The sequence below is a fragment of the Salvelinus fontinalis genome, chromosome 22 (genome assembly GCF_029448725.1).
Source record: "Salvelinus fontinalis isolate EN_2023a chromosome 22, ASM2944872v1, whole genome shotgun sequence".
NCBI classification, from domain to species: Eukaryota; Metazoa; Chordata; class Actinopteri; order Salmoniformes; family Salmonidae; genus Salvelinus; species Salvelinus fontinalis.
The window spans coordinates 36,414,840-36,437,371 of record NC_074686.1 but is presented as its reverse complement, the minus strand read 5'-3'; the positions used below and the strand labels follow the sequence as shown (position 1 = coordinate 36,437,371).

The following is a 22,532-nucleotide window of genomic DNA, read 5'->3' as shown; positions in this document are numbered from 1 at the left end:
TGTAGTTTTATGCCTTTTCTTTTGTGTCGTTTATGTCTGTGGTTTCAATGTTCTTTTCTTAAAAGTTCCTCAAGTGTTCTTCCAAGGCTTCACCTATTGACATCGTCAATACATGAGTATAATATAATCTCATATGAGTAATGCTCACACATATCTGTCTTCAAACATGATATAAGTTGAAGTGTACTTGCTAGTATTGCATTGTTGTACTTTAACTTTTTCTACCTGAGGACCCATAGTGATGTCAGTACTTTTTCTACCTGAGGACCAATAGTGATGTCAGTACTTTTTCTACCTGAGGACCCATAGTGATGTCAGTACTTTTTCTACCTGAGGACCAATAGTGATGTCAGTAACTTTTTCTACCTTAGGACCCATAGTGATGTCAGTACTTTTTCTACCTGAGGACCCATAGTGTGTCAGTAACTTTTTCTACCTGAGGACCCATAGTGATGTCAGTAACTTTTTCTACCTGAGGACCCATAGTGTGTCAGTAACTTTTTCTACCTGAGGACCCATAGTGATGTCAGTAACTTTTTCTACCTGAGGACCCATAGTGATGTCAGTAACTTTTTCTACCTGAGGACCCATAGTGATGTCAGTAACTTTTTCTACCTGAGGACCCATAGTGATGTCAGTAACTTTTTATACCTGAGGACCCATAGTGATGTCAGTAACTTTTTCTACCTGAGGACCCATAGTGATGTCAGTAACTTTTTATACCTGAGGACCCATAGTGATGTCAGTAACTTTTTATACCTGAGGACCCATAGTGATGTCAGTAACTTTTTATACCTAAGGACCCATAGTGATCAAATTGTATTTGTCACATGCGCCGAATACAACAGTGAAACAGTGAACACCTTACAGTGAAATGCTTACTTACAAGCCCTTAGCCAACAATGCAGTTTTAAGAAAAATACATATTTTTATTTGTTTAACACTTTTTTAGTTAATACATTTTGATGTTTTGATGTTTTCACTATTATTCTACAAAAATAAAGAAAAACCTCAAATGAGTAGGTATTCTAAAACATTTGACCGGTAGTGTGTGTGTGTGTGTGTGTGTATATATATATATATATATATATATATATATATATATATATATATATATATATATATATATATACAGTGCCATGAAAAAGTATTTGCTTCCTTTTCTCTACTTTTGCATATTTGTGATACGTACTGTTATCAGATCTTCAACCGAAACCTTTTATTTGATAAAGGGAATCTGAATTAACAAATAACACAACAATGACATACTTATTTCCTTCATTTCATAAACTAAGTTATTCAACACCCACAATGCCCCTGTGCGAAAAAGTAATTGCCCCCTTACACTCAATAACTGGTTGTGCTTCAACTCAGTGACATGTATGGGTTTTCAAGCATGAACCGCTCGTTTCAAGTCCTGCCACAACATCTCAATTGGGATTAGGTCTGGATTTTGACTAGGCCATTACAAAACTTCAAATGTGTTGCTTTTTAACAATTTTCATGTAGACTTGATTGTGGGTTTTGGATCATTGTCTTGCTGTGTGACCCAGCTGCTCTTCAGCTTCCGCTCCCTGGCTAATGGCCTGACATTCTCCTGTAGAATTCTCTGATACAGAGCAGAAATTATGGTTCCTTCTATTGAGGCAAGTTGTCCAGGTCCCGAGGCAGCAAAGCTTACCCCAATCTATCACTCTACCACCACCATGCTTAACCGTTGGTATAAGGTTCTTACTGTGGAACGCAGTGTTTGGTTTTAGCCAGTCATAATGGGTCCCATGTCATCCAAAAAGTTTCACTTTCAAATCATCTATCCATAGAACATTATTCCAAGAGTCTTGATGATCGTCCAGGTGCTTTTTGGAAAACTTGAGTTAACTTTTTGGATGACATTTGTCCCATTAAAGCCCAATTTGACTCCAATGCTTCCCAAGGTTGTATCAAGTTGGCTGGACGTCCTTCGGAGGGTGGACCATTCTTGATACACAGGGGAAACTGTTGAGCGTGAATAACCCAGCAGTGTTGCAGTTCTTGACACAAACCGGTGCGCCTGGCAACTACTACCCTAACCTGTTCAAAGGCACTTAAATCTGTTGTATTGTTTATTCACCCTCTGAATGGCACACATACACAATCCATGTCTCAATTGTCAAGGCCTAAAAATCCTTCTTTAACCTGTCTCCTCCTCTTCATCTACACTGATTTAAGTGGATTTAACAAGTGACATCAATAAGGGATCATAGCTTTCACCTGGATTCACCTGGTCAGTTTATGTCATGGAAAGAGCAGGTGTTCTTAATGTTTTGTATACTCAGTTTATAATGGTGTGTATAGACATTATGGACAGTTTAAGACTAGAAAAGGTGTCTACAGCAGTAGTTATATAGAAAGAGCCATGACTAGAATACAGTATAAAGTATACTATACATATAAAGTGTGTAAAACAGTATGTTAAAATTATTTTACCATCTCATCATGTTCCCTCCAACTTGAAATACTCTGCTATATGCAAAAGTCAAATTTCTCTTGTCCCTCCCCCAAAGAATTTTGGAGGCGGGAGGAATGAAAGCCTGCTGTACTTCTGCCTTTGCTTACTTTCAGTTTCACAGTACAAGGGTTTCTCCACAGTGAGGGGACGTCATAAGTAATGCATTCTTTCTCTCTCTCTCTCTTTCATTGAGTTGATAAGTGCTAGAAGAGCCAACGCAAACGTGTGCATTTTCAGTTTACACCATGGAGGAGGACGCGGGACAGTCTATCCCATTCAAGTACCCCGCCTCTGACTTCTTGTTGACTGTCGGAGGTATGTTTATTTTCCTCCTGGATGTGGTGCTAGACGTGTGGGCGGTGGTGACGTTTTATCAACAAGAGGCTTACGTGTTCATGGGACTGCTGGTGTTCCTACTGCTGGGCTCCTCAGCCCTGGTCCAGGCTTTCAGCTGGCTGTGGTACCACTATGACAAGGACGGGACTGAGACCAGGACAGAGAGCCTTGTGAAGAGCCTTCACTCACTCAAGATCCTTCATGTGTTCCAGATGGGCGTCTACCTCAGGTTCAGTTAAACTTTGGTGACTAAACTTGATGTTGAACTGGGAACAGAAACACGGACTGTGTTGATATCCTAAGGAACTTGTATCACCAGTGGTGGAAAAGATACCCAATTGTCATCCTTGAGTAAAAGTAAAGATACATTATTAATAGAAAATGACTAAAATGACTAAGTAAAAGTGAAAGTCACCCAGTAAAATACTACTTGAGTAAAAGTCTAAAAGTATTTGGTTTTATAGATACTTAAGTATCAAAAGTAAATGGAATTGCAAAATATACTTAAATATCAATAGTAAAAGTATAAGGGCCATTCTGCCGAATCGGTGCCTTTTCTGTCCCCAGGACATTACATGCATGAAAAGTATCTGTATAATACCTTACATTATCAAGCAAAGTGTCTTGCACTTTGTCCTAATTGCAATTTGAAGATACATCATGTAAAACCTTAATAAAAACTACCTAGAACACTGAACAAATTTGATTTTAGCCCGTCCCCACTCTATAACACTACACTTCACCATGAAATAAAGGATTAGAATCCTTCAGAAATCTTTTTTTTGTAAAGGTATTATTGTGTGACTCTATTTCCAATTTAGGCATAAAATACATTTTCTCATCGGAAATTCATAATATGTTAGTTAAAATACACGTTTTAGTTGTGTCCCCAGGATTTCAGTCAGTCCTGTTACCCTGACACCCCCCCCCCCCCCTCTAAAAATTATTTAAAAAGTCACATGATCAACAGGAAGTAGCATAATTTGAGTCTCCTGAAGGCCATGGGGAGACCAAGTCTGCGGTCCAAACACTTAAAAGACACACCCTATCCCCTCAGCCCTCAAATTAAGTGTGCACTTTTGATGACGTATCATCACGTCTGACAAGTATAAACTTGCAGGGCGAGGAAGGAATGATTTTTAAAATGGACCACCCTTGGCCGGAAATTCGTCACTCGTTCACCCCGCGATGATTGTGTTTTCAGCCACCGGTAGCTTGTGGTTGCTTTATATGCGCTTCAGTCAAATATGAGTATATATATATATAATTATTAATATACGCCTACTGTATGATAGCTAGCAAATTAATTAGCTAACTAACATTAGCCTGCCTAGCTGAAACTTCTGAAGAATATTTTTTTTCTTTTCTACAATTTCCAAAAGCTAACCAAATAAAACATTGACTTTTTATGAGACGTGTTTGTGCCGTCATCTGCATTAGTAGCACGTGTAACTTATTTGCATTCGTTTTTACTTCCACTTGTATTTTGACTTCTCCATTGATGTTGTTTAAGTTTTCGCTGACTTTTCTTAGCGGATGTACAATCGTCGCGAATTGAATTATGGGGGAGTTTCAGGTCTCTGAGTGAACATAATTGTACACTCGCAAAGCCGACTAAAAACGAGGGCTGAGGGGCTTACGTTGCAAACTTCCCTTGTTACACGGAACCCAAACCGGCTGCACGCGTGCGCTATCATGCGCTTTCGTGCATAAATGTATTTTGTCCCCCTACACCAAACGCGATCACGACACGCAGGTTAAATGTCAAAACAAAATCTGAACCAATGACATTAATTTGGGGACAGATCGAAAAGCATTAAACATGTATGGCAATTTCGCTAGCTAGCTTGAACTTGCTAGCTAACGTTAATTTGTCCTATTTAGCTAGCTTGCTGTTGCTAGCTCATTTATCCTGGGATATAAACATTGAGTTGTTATTTTATCTGAAATGCACAAGGACCTCTACTCCGACAATTAATCCACACATAAAACGGCCAACCGAATCGTTTCTAGTCATCTCTCCTCCTTCCAGGCTTTTTCATCTTTGAACTTATATGGTGATCACATCTAAACTTTCATAGTATTACCATGACAACCAGCAACAAAGTTCGTCTTTCAATCACCCACGTGGGTATAACCAATGAGGAGATGGCACGTGGGTACCTGCTTCTATAAACCAATGAGGAGATGGGAGAGGCAGGATTTGCAGCGTGATCTGCATCAGAAATAGGAATGAGTTCTATTTTAGCCCTTGGCATCGCAGACGCTCGTTGGCGCGCACGAGAAGTGTGGGTGCAATAATTGAATAACATGGATTTCTAAATTTATTTTGCGACGCTCGCGCACGCGACGTGTCCGGTCTGGTCAGCATGTTAGGCTAATCAGTTGGACCACCTTCCAAGATGGCGACGGGGATTCCCCCAAGGGCATAAGGCGAGGGTAAGTGGATGAGGGTGTGTCTTGAGTGTTTGGACCGCATCCAAAAAAGTTCGTTCTCACTCTTTTCTGTATGACTGAGAAAGTCAATCTCAACGTACAGTCAGTCCTGTTACCTAAATTATTTCTTAGATGTTATTCTTGTTTTTTTTTTTAAAGATAGTTTGGATAAACCACTTGAAGCTGCTAAGTGTTCTCATGCTATTGGCAATTGATGCCATGTGGCTACATTTAACGTATTTGCTAATGCTATGATAAAAACTCATTCCTGTTACTCATATGAAGGACTGAATAAGAGTAACAGGAGTGAGAAGTTTGAATGAAATAGCCATTTTTAAATGTGTATGTAACCGGTTCTGTACCGGTACCTTTCTACATTGTGTTCTGGTAAGGTGTAGGTGGAAGATAAGGCTCTGGACACAATTCTGCCGGTTGTCTCTCTTTTAATGACTGCATGGAATGGATACAAATACAAGGCAAAAGTTACTGCTGCCGTCTGGACTCCATGTGCCTCTCCTCATAACGCGCTGAGCAAACTCAGTAGTAAAAACATCAACAACAAAAAATACATTGTACAAATTGTACATGTTCCTATTTTCAAAAGACTAATTTAGTTTTATAAATGTTGTACACCAATACACTAATAATTTGCTAATAAGTGCTAAATATTTCTTAGAGTGTACTATTGTACCATTATACCCGGAGGCATACTAATGAAGCAACAACGCCATTTTTGACATGCTCGGGCAAGTAGCAAAATGAACGACAGCTAACTAGGAAACATTAAACATGAAATACAAAATCGTCACATTTCACAACATACCTGCATGGAATGGATACAAACACAAGTCAAAAGTTACTGCTGCCGTCTGGACTCCATACAAGTATATTTGCCTGATTAAAAGACAGTGCAGAAAACCCGTGAGAAAATAATCAAAAAAACTCACATTGTAAGAGAACCTCTCCCGTAACAAACTAACGGTAGTTGGGCTAGCCTTGCAAAGTTGCACTCAAATTCAAATCAAAATCAAATCAAATCAAGAAACCCAGCCTAAAACCCCAAACAGCAAGCAATGCAGGTGTAGAAGCACGGTGGCTAGGAAAAACTCCAGAGAAAGGCCAAAACCTAGGAAGAAACCTAGAGAGGAACCAGGCTATGAGGGGTGGCCAGTCCTCTTCTGGCTGTGCCAGGTGGAGATTATAACAGAACATGGCCAAGATGTTCAAATGTTCATAAATGACCAGCATGGTCAAATAATAATTATCACAGTAGTTGTCGAGGGTGCAGCAAGTCAGCACCTCAGGAGTAAATGTCAGTAGGCTTTTCATAGCTGATCATTAAGAGTATCTCTACCACTCCTCCTGTCTCTAGAGAGTTGAAAACACCAGGTCTGGGACAGGTAGCACGTCCAGTGAACAGGTCAGGGTTCCATAGCCGCAGGGAGAACAGTTGAAACTGGAGCAGCAGCACGGCCAGGTGGACTGTGGACAGCAAGGAGTCATCATGTCAGGTAGTCCTGAGGCATGTTCCAAGGGCTCAGGTCCTCCGAGAGAGAGAAAGAAAGAAAGAAAGAATTAGAGAGAGCATACTTAAATTCACACAGGACACTGGATAAGACAGGAGAAATACTCCAGATATAACAGACTGACCCTAGACCCCGACACATAAACTAATGCAGCATAAATACTGGAGGCTGAGACAGGAGGGTTCAGGAGACACTGTGGCCCCATCCGATGATACCCCCAGACAGGGCCAAACAGGCAGGATATTACCCCACCAACTTTTCCAAAGCACAGCCCCCACACAACTAGAGGGATACCTTCAACCACCAACTTACCATCCTGAGACAAGGTCGAGTATAGCCCACAAAGATCTCCGCCACGGCACAACCCAAGGGGGGGGGGGGGGGGGGCGCCAACCAAGACAGGAAGATCACGTCAGTGACTCAACCCACTCAAGTGACGCACCCCTCCTAGGGACGGCATGGAAGAGCACCAGTAAGCCAGTGACTCCCAGTGGAGAGAGGGGAACCGGCCAGGCAGAGACAGCAAGGGTGGTTTGTTGCTCCAGTGCCTTTCCGTTCACCTTCACACTCCTGGGCCAGACTACACTCAATCATAGGACCTACTGAAGAGATGAGTCTTCAATGAAGACTTAACGGTTGAGACCGAGTCTGCGTCTCTCACATGGGTAGGCAGACCATTCCATAAAAATGGAGCTCTATAGGAGAAAGCCCTGCCTCCAGCTGTTTGCTTAGAAATTCTAGGGACAATTAGGAGGCCTGAAAGTAGAGCATTGCAGTAGTCTAACCTAGAAGTGACAAAAGCATGGATACATTTTCTGCATCATTTTTGGACAGAACATTTCTGATTTTTGCAATGTTACATAGATGGAAAAAAGCTGTCCTTGAAACAGTCTTGATATGTTCGTCAAAAGAGAGATCAGGGTCCAGAGTAACCCCGAGGTCCTTCACAGTTTTATTTGAGACGACTGTACAACCATCAAGATTAATTGTCAGATTCAACAGAAGATCTCTTTGTTTCTTGGGACCTAGAACAAGCATCTCTGTTTTGTCCGAGTTTAAGATGAGAAAGTTTGCAGCCATCCACTTCCTTATGTCTGAAATACAGGCTTCCAGCGAGGGCAATTTTGGGGCTTCACCATGTTTCATTGAAATGTACAGCTGTGTGTCATCCGCATAGCAGTGAAAGTTAACATTATGTTTTCGAATAACATTCACAGAGACAAACTGATATCTTTCCGACAGATAAGATCTAAACCAGGCCAGAACCTGTCCGTGTAGACCAATTTGGGTTTCCAATCTCTCCAAAAGAATGTGGTGATCGATGGTATCAAAAGCAGCACTAAGGTCTAGTAGCACGAGGACAGATGCAGAGCCTCGGTCTGACGCCATTAAAAGGTCATTTACCACCTTCACAAGTGCAGTCTGTGCTATGATGGGCTCTAAAACCAGGCTGAAGCATTTCGTATACATTGTTTGTCTTCAGGAAGGCAGTGAGCTGCTGCGCAACAACTTTTTCATATTTTTTTTTAGATGGAATGGGAGATTCGATATAGGCCGATAGTTTTTTATATTTTCTGGGTCAAGGTTTGGCTTTTTCAAGAGAGGCTTTATTACTGCCACTTTTAGTGAGTTTGGTACACATCCGGTGGATAGAGAGCCGTTTATTATGTTCAACATAGGAGGGCCAAGCACAGGAAGCAGCTCTTTCAGTAGTTTAGTTGGAATAGGGTCCAGTATGCAGCTTGAAGGTTTAGAGGCCATGATTATTTTCATCATTGTGTCAAGAGATATAGTACTAAAAAACTTGAGTGTCTCCCTTGATCCTAGGTCCTGGCAGAGTTGTGCAGACTCAGGACAACTGAGCTTTGGAGGAATACGCAGATTTAAAGAGGAGTCCGTAATTTGCTTTCTAATGATCATGATCTTTCCTCGAAGAAGTTTGTGAATTTATTACTGCTGAAGTGAAAGCCATCCTCTCTAGGGGAATGCTGCTTTTTAGTTAGCTTTGCGACAGTATCAAAAATAAATTTAGGATTGTTCTTATTTTCCTCAATTAAGTTGGAAAAACAGGATGATCGAGCAGCAGTGAGGGCTCTTCGATACAGCACGGTACTGTCTTTCCAAGCTAGTCGGAAGACTTCCAGTTTGATGTGGCGCCATTTCCGTTTCTAATTTTCCAGAAGGTTGCTTCAGAGCTCGGGTATTTTCTGTATACCAGGGAGCTAGTTTCTTATGACAAATGTTTTTAGGGGTGCGACTGCATCTAGGGTATTGCGCAAGGTTAAATTGAGTTCCTCAGTTAGGTGGTTAACTGATTTTTGTCCTCTGACGTCCTTGGGTAGGCAGAGGGAGTCTGGAAGGGCATTATGGAATCTTTGGGTTGTCTCAGAATTTATAGCACAACTTTTGATGATGCTTGGTTGGGGTCTGAGCAGATTATTTATTGTGATTGCAAAAGTAATAAAATGGTGGTCCGATAGTCCAGGATTAAGAGGAAAACATTAAGATCCACAACATTTATTCCATGGGACAAAACTAGGTCCAGAGTATGACTGTGGCAGTGAGTAGGTCCGGAGACATGTTGGACAAAACCCACTGAGTCGATGATGGCTCCAAAAGCCTTTTGGAGTGGGTCTGTGGATTTTTCCATGTGAATATTAAAATCACCAAAAATTTGAATATTATCTGCTATGACTACAAGGTCCGATAGGAATTCAGGGAACTCAGTGAGGAACGCTGTATATGGCCCAGGAAGCCTGTAAACAGTAGCTATAAAAAGTGATTGAGTAGGCTGCATAGATTTCATGACTAGAAGCTCTAAAGATGAAAACGTCTTTTTTTTTTGTGTAAATTGAAATTTGCTATCGTAAATGTTAGCAACACCTCCGCCTTTGCTGGAAACGTGGGGGATATGGCCACTAGTGTAACCAGGAGGTGAGGCCTCATTTAACACAGTAAATTCATCAGGCTTAAGCCATGTTTCAGTCAGGCCAATCACATCAAGATTATGATCAGTGATTAGTTCATTGACTATAACTGCCTTGGAATTGAGGGATCTAACATTAAGTAGCCCTATTTTGAGATGTGAGGTATCACAATCTCTTTCAATAATGGCAGGAATGGAGGAGGTCTTTATTCTGGTGAGATTGCTAAGGCAAACACCGCCATGTTTAGTTTTGCTCAACCTAGGTCGAGGCACAGACACAGTCTCAGTGGGGATAGCTGAGCTGACTACACTGACTGTGCTAGTGGCAGACTCCACTAAACTGGCAGGCTGGCTAACAGCCTGCTGCCTGGCCTGCACCCCATTTCATTGTGGAGCTAGGGGAGTTAGAGCACAGTCTATGTTCATAAATAAGATGAGAGCACCCCCCCAGCTAGGATGGAGTCCGTCACTCCTCAACAGGCCAGTTATCTACAAATTCTATCTTTTGGGAGGGGCAGAAAACAGTTTTCAACCAGCGATTGAGTTGTGAGACTCTGCTGTAGAGCTCATCACAGGAGGGGGCCAGAGACAATTACTCGATGCCGACATCTTTCTAGCTCATTTACACGCTGCAGCTATGTTGCGCTTGGTGACCTCTGACTGTTTCATCCTAACATCGTTGGTGCCGACGTGGATAACAATATCTCTATACTCTCTACACTCGCCAGTTTTAGCTTTAGCCAGCACCATCTTCAGATTAGCATTAACGTCGGTAGCCCCGCCCCCTGGTAAACAGTGTATGATCGCTGGATGATTCGTCTAATACTGCGTGTAATGGAGTCACCAATGACTAGGGTTTTCAATTTGTCAGAGCTAATGGTGGGAGGCTTCGGCGTCTCAGACCTCGTAACGGGAGGAATAGTGACCAGAGAAGGCTCGGCCTCTGACTCGCTGCTTAATGGGGAAAACCTGTTGAACGTTTCTGTCGGCTGAATGAGCGACACCGGTTGAGCATTCCTACAGCATTACCCTCCAGAAGCCAAGAGAAAGTTGTCCGGCTGCGGGGACCATGCGAGGGGATTTATACTACTATCTGTACTTACTGATGGCACAGACGCTGTTTCATCCTTCCCTACACTTAAATTACCCTTGCCTAACGATTGCATTTGAAGCTGGGCATGCAGCACAGCTATCCTCGCCGTAAGGCGATCGTTCTCCTGTATATTATGCGTACAGCGACTGCAATTAGAAGGCATCATGTTAATGTTACTACTTAGCTTCGGCTGGTGGAGGTCCTGACGAACCACGTCCAGATAAAGCGTCCGGAGTGAAAAAAGTTGAATGAAAAAAAAGTAGAGTAAGGGAAAAACTAAAAATATAAACAGCAATTAAAAAGTAAAAACCGTAAAGTTGTCAGGTAACAAAGTAAGGTTGGCAACAAAACGCACAGCAGCACGTAAACAAGTCTGCGTTTTGCTTGGCGGATCTTGGTGGCCTGCCTCAAAGTAAGAGTAAGGGGAAACACTTCCAGTAGAAAGTAGTTCAGAAACTCTAATCAAGAGACTAACCACTAGAGTATTTTCTAGTATGTAATATGGTGGATGACTACCAGGAACTAGTTTAGAGAACTGAAATTGGGACTTGGAACAGTGGCTCCTACAGCACAGGTGAGCATCTAATAGACACGGCCACAAAAGACAGCTCTGTGCAGAACCATACATGTAAAAAAGACAGCTCTGTGCAGAACCATACATGTAAAAAAGACAGCTCTGTGCAGAACCATATATGTAAAAAAGACAGCTCTGTGCAGAATCATACATGTAAAAAAGACAGCTCTGTGCAGAACCATATATGTAAAAAAGACAGCTCTGTGCAGAACCATACATGTAAAAAAGACAGCTCTGTGCAGAACCATACATGTAAAAAAGACAGCTCTGTGCAGAACCATACATGTAAAAAAGACAGCTCTGTGCAGAACCATACATGTAAAAAAGACAGCTCTGTGCAGAACCATACATGTAAAAAAGACAGCTCTGTGCAGAACCATACATGTAAAAACATCCTTGTGCATCCAGAGATCAGAGGTGCAATAGGGCGTGCCACAAAAAGCCATTATCCCCATTCACATGAATATATAGTCCTTTAAACAGTAATGCAACACTAAATCAGGGACAATATAACTTTTTCTTGTCTTTTCTTGTGAACATGTGCATACATAACACCTAGTTCTCATCACGCTCTGAGCAAACTTAGGAGTAAAAGCATGGCTAGCATGGATACTACACTTTTTATGAAAGATGCTAACCAAATTCCCATATCGATCAATGTGATACAATCATTTTCCAAAGCGTCTGGTCTATATCTTAACATGAATAAATGTGAACTTGTGGCTGTCAAAGATTGTGTGACACATTCATATTATGGTATTCCAGTAAAAGAAGAACTTACATATTTAGACATAACCATAACAAAGGATCAGAAGTCTAGAGGCTTACTACATTTTAACCCTCATATTAAAAAAAAACAGAAAAAGCTAAATCAATGGCTACAGAGGGACTTATCTTTAAAAAGAAGAGTCCTAATAACCAAGGCCGAAGGTTTCTCTAGACTAACATATGGCACTCTATCTTTATATCTTCACAGTAAAATAAGCAAGGAGAGAGACCAGATGCTTTTCAACTTTCTTTGGAGAAACCGTACCCATTACATTAGGAAAACTGTTGTCATGAACACTTATGAGAATGGTGGACTGAATTTTATGGACTTTACTACCTTAAATAATACTTTTAAGATCAGTTGGATAAAACAATTCCTAAGAAGACCCACTTCTATATGGAATTTTATTCCTCATCATGTCTTCTCTACTTTTTGGTGGCCTTAACTTCATTATGGTTTGCAATTATAATATTGACAAAGTTCCAGTGAAACTTTCTGCTTTTCATCAGCAGGTTTTCTTGTCATGGTCCTTAATTTATAAGCATAATTTTTCTCCACACAGATATTATATATGGAATAGTCGGGTAGTAGTAGTATTGTATAAAAATACTTCTTTGTTTTTAGAATATTGGTTCCGAAATAATATCCTATTGGTGAGCCAACTGGTTAATGCAGAGGGTCTTTTACTCAGTTATAAGGAATTCTTATCACTTTACAAGGTCCCTGTAACACCTAAAGATTTTGCAATTGTTTTAGATGCCATTCCCTCAGGAGTTGCTTTATTATTCAGGAATGTGTCAAGGCCCTCAGAGCCTTCTCTTTTCGTCCATCCAACAACAGAGCGATACAAACCTTGTTTCAGCAGGATGTTGTATGACTTTATGTCATGCCTTATTGGAATGGATTTATTGATAATATCTGTTGGAAAAAAGTTTGGATGTTGCCACACACATACCTACTTGTTAACAACATTAAGGAAATTTCCTTTAAAATTATTCATAAATATTATCCTGCCAACCACTATATGAAGAAGTTTAAGGAAAACATCAACTCAAATTGTACCTTTTGTAATGACCACCCAGAAACAGTTGCATCTTTTTTGGCATTGTATTCATGTAAGAAAACTGTGGCAAGACATCAGTAGATTTATGATTGAACACATTTATGAAGATTTTACACTATTGTGGAGAGATGTACTGCTTGGATTCTTTACCTACGATAGAAATGAGCTGAAACTTTGTCATTAATTTCATTGTTCTTTTGACCAAATTTCCTATTCACAAATGTAAATTTACAAACAAAAAAACACATTTTCTTACCTTACAAAAATAAATTTAACTGTATTTTAAGACAATTAAATACTCTACTAACAAAAAAGCTGTTAGATTTATGTGTCTGTATGTCCCTTAACCTGTCTGGCTCTGGCATTCCGCCAGCGGAACTCCTCCCACGTTCCACTGAAAAGGCAGAGCGCGAAATTCAAAAGATATTTTTTAGAAATATTTAACTTTCACACATTAACAAGTCCAATACAGCAAATGAAAGATACACATCTTGTGAATCCAGTCAACATGTCCGATTTTTTAAATGTTTTACAGCGAAAACACCACATATATTTATGTTAGCTCACCACTAAATACAAAAAAGGACAGACATTTTTCACAGCACAGGTAGCATGCACAAAGCCAACCTAACTAACCAAGAACCAACCAAACTAACCAACAAACAACTTCATCAGATGACAGTCTTATAACATGTTATTCAATAAATCTATGTTTTGTTCGAAAAATGTGCATATTTCAGGTATAAATCATAGTTTACATTGCAGCTACAATCAGAAATTGCACCGAAAGCAGCCAGAATAATTATAGACACCAACGTCAAATACCTAAATACTCATCATAAAACATTTCAGAAAAATTGATGGTGTACAGCAAATTAAAGACAAACATCTTGTGAATCCAGCCAATATTTCAGATTTTTTAAGTGTTTTACAGCGAAAACACAATATAGCATTATATTAGCTTACTACAATAGCCTACCACACTACCGCATTCATTCATCAAGGCACGTTAGCGATAGCAATAGGCACGTTAGCGATAGCGAATAAACCAGCAAGATATATAATTTTTGACTAACCTTGATAAGCTTCATCAGATGACAGTCCTATAACATCAGGTTATACATACACTTATGTTTTGTTCAAAAATGTGCATATTTAGAGCTGAAATCAGTGGTTACACATTGTGCTAACGTAGCATCTTTTCCCCACAACGTCCGGATATTTTTTGGACACTTTTTCTGACACACATATTCTGACCAAATAACTATTCATAAACATAACTAAAAAATACATGTTGTATAGGAAATGATAGATACACTAGTTCTTAATGCAATCACCATGTTAGAATTCTAAAAATAACTTCATTACGACATCCAGCTTAGGTATAGCGAGAGAGTACCCAAAATCTGGGCGCAAACGACTAGTACAACATGTTCGACAGATATATGAAATAGCATCATAAAATGGGTCCTACTTTTGATGATCTTCCATCAGAATGTTGTACAAGGGGTCCTTTGTCGGGAATAATCGTTGTTTGGATTTAGAATGGCCTTTTTCCCTCTCGATTTAGCAAGCACACTTGCCAAGTGGCGCGAATCTCTCCATCGTCAACAAACTCAGAGAACGGAACACGGCAAAACTCCCGAAAAAATTTCAATAATCTGATTAAACTATATTGAAAAAACATACTTTACGATGATATTGTCACATGTATCAAATAAAATCAAAGCCGGAGATATTAGTCGTCCATAACGACAGCTTATCAGAAGGCAAATCCAGGTCCCTTCTCACGCTCTCCAGAAAACAGGAAACTGGTGACACGTCATGCCAAGAGCTATTATTCGAGCCCAGATCAAGTTACACACTCAATTTCTTCTCTCACTGCTTGTCGACATCTAGTGGAAGACGTATAAAGTGCATCTAAACTAATAAATATCAAGGACTTTAATAGGCAGCCCCTAGAACAGTGCATCGATTTCAGATCTTCCACTTCCTGTCAGGAAGTTTGCTGCAAAAGGAGTTGTTTTACTCACAGATATAATTCAAACGGTTTTAGAAACTAGAGAGTGTTTTCTATCCAATAGTAATAATAATATGCATATTGTACAAGCAAGAATTGAGTACGAGGCCGTTTAAATTGAGCACGATTTTCCCCCAAAGTGAAAACAGCGCCCTCTGTCCAGGTTAAGGTCCTTGTGTAATATGATTATTATACCCCCTAGCCCCGCCCCCAGCCCCTATCCCCCCTAGCCCAATTGTCCTTTGTATATTATTCATATATACTTGTGTTCCCACATGTACTTCCTGTATTGATTTATAAATACAATTTATTTTTAAAGCATGGTTCCCGTTGATGACATCACAACATTAACATTTTGAAAATAAATACAATAAAATGATTCACTCTTGAAAGTAATGTAATACATCTTAAAATAACCTTTAAAATAATAAAATAAATGAGGGATTTTCAGTGAAATACATACAGTATATTTTACACCTGTTACATGTATCTGGTATATACATTGATTAATTATAATACTAAGGTGTTTTCAGTTGAACCTTTTGGACAACATTATGTCTGGCTAAAACCAAACACTGCGTTCCACAGTAAGAACCTTATACCAACGGTTCAAGCATGGTGGTGGTAGAGTGATAGATTGGGGTAAGCTTTGCTGCCTCGGGACCTGGACAACTTGCCTCAATAGAAGGAACCATCATTTCTGCTCTGTATCAGAGAATTCTACAGGAGAATGTCAGGCCATTAGCCAGGGAGCGGAAGCTGAAGAGCAGCTGGGTCACGCAGCAAGACAATGATCCAAAACCCAGAATCAAGTCTACATGAAAATGGTTAAAAAGCAACACATTTGAAGTTTTGTAATGGCCTAGTCAAAATCCAGACCTAATCCCAATTGAGAGGTTGTGGCAGGACTTGAAAAGAGCAGTTCATGCTTGAAAACCTACAAATGTCACTGAGTTAAAGCAGTTCTGCGTGGAAGAGTGGACTAAAATTCCTCCACAGCGATGTGAGAGACTGATCAACAACTACAGGAAGTGTTTGGTTGGAGTCATTGCAGCTGAAGGTGACACAACCAGTTATTGAGTGTAAAGGGGGCAATAACGTTTTACACAGGAGCATTTTGGGTGTTGCATAACTTAGTTTATGAAATGAAGGAAGTAAGTAGGTCATTGTTGTGTTATTTGTTAATTCAGGTTCCCTTTATCAAATAAAAGGTTTCGGTTGAAGATCTGATAACAGTACGTATCACAAATATGCAAAAGTAGAAAAAATGACAATACCAGTCAAAAGTTTGGACACACCTACTCATTCCAGGGTTTTTCTTTATTTGTACTATTTTCTACATTGTAGAATAATAGTGAAGACATCACAACTATGAAATAACACATATGGAATCATACTTTTTAAGAAGTAAGAAGAAGAGATTTGGTTGGGCCAAGAAACATGAGCAATGAACATTAGACCGGTGGAAATCTGTCCTTTGGTCTGAGTCCAAATGTGAGATTTTTGGTTCCAACCGCCGTGTCTTTGTGAGACACTGGTGACACTCTCTGTGATTTATTTAGAATTTAAGGCATACTTAACCAGCATGGCTACCACAGAATTCTGCAGCGATACGACATTCCATCTGTTTTGCACTTAGTGGGACTATCATTTGCTTTTCAACTGGATAATGACCCAAAACACACCTCCAGGCTGTGTAAGGGGTATTTGACCAAGAAGGGGAGTGATGGAGTGCTGCATCAGATGACCTGGCCTCCACAATCACCCAACCTCAACCCAATTTAGATAGTTTGGGATGAGTTGGCTGCGATCCAACAAGTGCTCAGCATATGTGGGAACTCCTTCAAGACTGTTGGAAAAGCATTCCTCATGACAATGGTTGAGAGAATACCAAGTGTGAAAAGATTTCATCAAGGCAAAGGGTGGCTACTCTGAAGAATCTAAAATATATTTTTGATTTGTTTAAAAAAAATGTTGGTTACTACATGATTACATATGTGTTATTTCGTAGTTTTGATGTCTTAACTATTATTCTACAATGTAGAAAATAGTAAAAATAAAGAAACCCTTGAATGAGTAGGTGCGTCCAAACTTTTGACTGGTACTGTATGTGTACATTTATTTTGCCATCTTGCACATGCAACGTGAGCGGTGTGGTCAGAAGTAAAATAACAACCCAATGTTTATATCCCCGGACAAATTAGCTAGCAACAGTAAACTAGCTAAATTACCATAAATATTTAATGCTTTTCGACCTGTGCCCAAATTAATGTAGCTGGTTCAGAGTTCGTTTTGTTTTGATATTTCCACCTGCGTGTCCTGATCATGTCTGGTGTGGGTAGACAAAATCAACAAGCACGCGAGCGGTCTGATCAGCATGTTAGGCACTACATCGCAGTGCTAGAGGTGTCACTACAGATCCGGGTATGATCCCGGGTTGTGTCGCAGCCGGCCGCGACCGGGAGACCCATGAGACGGCGCACAATTGGCCCAGCGTCGTCCGGGTTAGGGAAGGGTTTGGGATGTCCTTGTCCCATCGCGCTGTGGCGGGCCTGGCGCTGCGCACGCTGACACGGTTGCCAGGTGGACGGTGTTTCTTCCAACACATTGTCCGGCTGGCTTCCGGGTTATGCGGTCAGTGTTTGAAGAAGCAGTGCGGCTTGGCAGGGTCGTGTTTTGGAGGACGCATGACTCTCGAGCTTTGCCTCTCCCGAGTCCGTACGGGAGTTGCAGCGATGGGACAAGGCTATAACTACCAATTGGATATCACAAAAAAAGGGGTAAAAAATATATAATTTACAAATGAAGCATGTGTTTATTGAATCTGCCAGATCAGAGGCAGTAGGGATGAGCAGGGATGGAAAAGGGGGATACCTAGTCAGTTGTCCAACTGAATGTATTCAACTGAAATGTGTCTTCCGCATTTAATCCAACCCCTCTGAATCAGAGAGGTGCGGGGGGCTGCCTTAATCGACACGATGTCTTCGGTGCCCGGGGAACTGCCTTGCTCAGGGGCAGAACAATACATGCTTACCTTGTCAGCTCGGGGATTCGATCCAACAACCTTCCGGTTACTGGCCCAACGCTCTAACCACTAGATAAGTGTGTGAATTGGACCATTTCACTTGCTAACAAGTAGTTTTGGGTGTCAGGGAAAATGGATGGAATAAAAAATATGTTATTTTTTTTTTAGAAATGTAGTGGAGTGAAAGTTGTCAAATAGAAATAGTGAAGTACAGTACACAATAATAACTATGTATATGTGGCTGTCATTTTAGATATGCTGGTCTGGTGAGGATCTCTATATGTGGCTTCTGCTGTAGAAAGCGTTACATGGAGGGCAACGCCGTGTATTTGACACATGACCTTAGCCTGCTGCGCCTCATCGAGACCTTCTCTGAGAGCGCGCCACAGCTTGTCCTCATGATTACCATCATCATCAAGAAGGGAGAGGTGGAGCCCATTACAAGTACGTAAAAGCAAACATAGAATTACTTAGAACACAAAGACCTAGGAGGTACAGTTGAAGTCAGAAGTTTACATACACTTAGGTTGGAGTCATTAAAACTCGTTTTTCAACCACTCCACAAATTTCTTGTTAACAAACTATAGTTTTGGCAAGTTGGTTAGGACATCTACCTTGTGCATGACGCAAGTAATTTTTCCAACAATTGTTTACAGACAGATTATTTCACTTATAATTCACTGTATCACAATTGCAGTGGGTCAGAAGTTTACATAAGCTAACTTGACTGTGCCTTTAAACAGCGTGGAAAATTCCAGAAAATTATGTCATGGCTTTCGAAGCTTCTGATATGCAAATTATTGACATAATTTGAGTCAATTGGAGGTGTACCTGTGGATGTATTTCAAGGCCTACCTTCAAACTCAGTGCCTCTTTGCTTGACATCATGGGAAAATCAAAAGAATTCAGCCAAGACATCAGAAAATAAATTGTAGACCTCCACAAGTCTGGTTCATCCTTGGGAGCAATTTACAAAAGCCTGAAGGTACCACGTTCATTTGTACAAACAATAGTACGCAAGTTTAAACACCATGGGACCACGCAGCCGTCACACCACTCAGGAAGGAGACACGTTCTGTCTCCTAGAGATGAACGTACTTTGGTGCAAAAAGTGCAAATCAATCCCAGAACATCAGCAAAGGACCTTGTGAAGATGCTGGAGGAAACAGGTAGAAAAGTATCTATATCCACAGTAAAACGAGTCCTATATCGACAAAACCTGAAAGGCCGCTCAGCAAGGAAGAAGCCACTGCTCCAAAACCACCATAAAAAAGCCAGACTACGGTTTGCAACTGCACATGGGGACAAAGATCGTACTTTTTGGAGAAATGTCCTCTGGTCTGATGAAACAAAAATAGAATTGTTTGGCCATAATGACCATTATGTTTGGAGAAAAAAGGGGGAGGCTTGCAAGCCGAAGAACACCAACCCAACCGTGAAGCACGGGGGTGGCAGCATCATGTTGTGGGGATGCTTCGCTGCAGGAGTGGTGCTCTTCACAAAATAGATCGCATCATGAGGAATTAAAATGATGTGGATATATTGAAGCAACATCTCAAGACATCAGTCAGGAAGTTAAAGCTTGGTCGCAAATGGCTCTTCCAAATGGACAATGACCCCAAGCATACTTCCAAAGTTGTGGCAAAATGGCTTAAGGACAACAAAGTCAAGGTATTGGAGTGGCCATCACAAAGCCCTGACCTCAATCCTATAGAAAATGTGTGGGCAGAACTGAAAAAGCGTGTGCGAGCAAGGAGGCCTACAAACCTGACTTAGTTATTCCTCTGTCAGGAGGAATGGGCCAAAATACACCAACTTATTGTGGGACGCTTGTGGAAGGCTACCCAAAACGTTTGACTCAAGTTAAACAATTTAAAGGCAATGCTACCAAATACTGAGTGTATGTAAACTTCTGACCCACTGGGAATGTGATGAAAGAAATCAAATCTGAACTATTCTCTACTATTATTCTGACATTTCACATTCTTAAAATAAAAAGTGGTGATCTTAACTGACCTAAGACAGGGACTTTTTACGAGGATTAAATGTCAGGAATTGTGAAGAACTGAGTTTAAATGTATTTGGCTGAGGTGTATGTAAACTTCTGACTTCAACTGTAGATCTGGATATAAGTTTTATATAGCTTGTAACTAGGCCCCAGAATTGATGGTCTGGCCCTACTCATAATTTAAGAGGTGACTGACTCCAGACCTGATGATACATTTTTACAATTCCTTTCATTGACAGTTTACTTGATATAACATCCTGAATGTATGTTTTTTTCTCTCCCTCAGTCTTGAAGGCGCTTGGTTCAGTGTCTGCCATCGCCGTCAGCGTGACCATGTATCACCGCTCCCTGCGTTCCTTCCTCCCAGACAAGACCAAGCAGGGCTGGAGCTCCTCAGTGGTCTACTTCCTGTGGAACCTGCTCCTGATTGGTCCACGTGTGGCAGCAGTCGCCCTCTTCGCCTCGGTCTTCCCCTGCTTCATCGCTGCCCACTTCCTGTCTTCCTGGATGATTCTATTTTTCGTCGCCTGGCAACTGAAGACAAACTTCATGGACAGCGGCGGTGGAGAATGGCTCTACCGGGCCACCGTAGGTCTCATCTGGTACTTCAGCTGGTTCAACATAGTGGAGGGGCACACCAAGCAGCGGAGCATCATCTACCACACCTGGATAGGAGTGGATATTGGGATGCTTTGTGGTTTTTGGGTGTGGCAGATGATAAAGAACCCTCCATGCTTTGAACTGCCATTAGATTCCTATGTCATCTTTGTCATTATGATCTCACTCTACATAGCTGGGCTCTGTCTCAAGGTGATATACTACAAGTTCTGTCACCCAAAGATTACAAAGCTGGGAGAAGTTGAGTGTCGCCTCGAGCCGATGTCGGAGTCGGTGGGGCTCCCCCCATATGGGTTAGATGTTGTTGACTCTAGGTTAATGGGTCATACAGAGCGTCCGGAACCGTCCGTCAAGGTCAATAAAAGGATGAGGAATTTAGCTGATAACTTTTACTCTTAATCCGGATTATCAGATGCCTCCTACACATTAAGACTGTATGGGCTTATTCAACATTGCAGCCGGCAACCCAGCCTGGCAACTGCCAACTGACTGATCTACAAATTACCTTGGATCATAAATAACTACTCATTATTTGTAGATCAGTCACAATTGAAACACACAATGTTTAAATTAAACACACCTTGTACTTGTTTGATGAATTAAGGTCAGTAATTAGTAAGGATCTCCCCTCACCTGGTTGTCTAGGTCTTAATTGAAAGGACCCACACTCGACCCTCCGTGGAATGAGTTTTACACCCCTGCCCTACTTAAATGAACTATAGCTTGGCGAGCTTGAGAAATGTTGACGCTTTCATTAAAAAGACTGGAATGATTTGTTCTATGAACGACAAGGATGGCGATACTAGACAGTTCTGTTTGGCACAGTGCATTTCTAATAGGTAAGGTAAACATGACAGTAGTGTTTATAGTGGTCATGGACTTGTCTTATTAATGTGATCTCGTGAGTACAGCTAATCGGGGTTACTTATTGACAGTGGTGGAAAAAGTACTAAATTGTCATACTTTAGTAAACGTAAAGATACCTTAATAGAAAATGACTCAAGTAAAAGTGAGTCACACAGTAAAATACTACTTCAGTAACTCTAGAAGTATTTGGTCTGAAATGTACTTAAGTATCCAAAGTAAATGGAATTGCTAAAATATACTTCAAATGTCAAAAGTAAAAGTATAAATAATTTCTAAATCATTAAAGCAAACAATGTTTTTATTTATTTATAGATAGCCAGGGGCACACCAACACTGTTTAGTGAGTCCGCCAGATCAGGCAGTAGGGATGACCACGGATGTTCTCTTGATCAGTGTGTGAATTGGATCATTTTCCTGTCAAAATGTAACGAGTACTTTTGGGTGTCAGGGAAAACGAATGGAATAAAAATTGGCAAAAGATACCAAAAAAAAAAACAACTTAAGTAGTACTTTAAATTACTACTTAAGTACTTTACACCACTGCTTCCTGAACTGTTAGCAGGGTGTGGACTCTGTCAGGACTAGATGGTAAAAACCTTGAGGGGATTTTACGTAATTCAGAACATAATTTTAACAGTTGTTGGCCATTTCTGAGTGAAAGTGAAAGTGCCAATGTCCTCCGTCTTTGTGTGCTGGACTGTCTGGTTTCATGTGTGTGATGTGAATGTGATCCTTTTTGTACAGTGATGCCAAAGGCAAAAATAAATTAAAAAAATTCCAAAC

The 22,532-nt window shown here is 40.7% G+C and overlaps 2 protein-coding genes across 2 annotated transcripts in view; one reads left to right on the top strand and one right to left on the bottom strand.

The window, feature by feature from the left end:
- Positions 1 to 2,614: 2,614 nt before the first annotated feature.
- Positions 2,615 to 22,502, top strand: LOC129820264 (XK-related protein 8-like). Its single transcript, XM_055877313.1, has 3 exons — positions 2,615 to 3,053; positions 18,510 to 18,700; positions 20,551 to 22,502. Exons 1-3 carry the CDS (start codon positions 2,734 to 2,736, stop codon positions 21,279 to 21,281), a joined length of 1,242 nt encoding a protein of 413 aa, XP_055733288.1. The 5' UTR covers positions 2,615 to 2,733; the 3' UTR covers positions 21,282 to 22,502.
- LOC129820263 (eyes absent homolog 3-like) overlaps positions 5,684 to 22,532 on the bottom strand; it is a 56,038-nt gene continuing 39,189 nt past the window's right edge. The window contains exon 18 of the mRNA XM_055877312.1: positions 5,684 to 6,804. Within this exon, the coding sequence (XP_055733287.1) occupies positions 6,763 to 6,804 (42 nt within the window). The 3' untranslated portion in view covers positions 5,684 to 6,762. The remainder of the gene's footprint in view (positions 6,805 to 22,532) is intronic.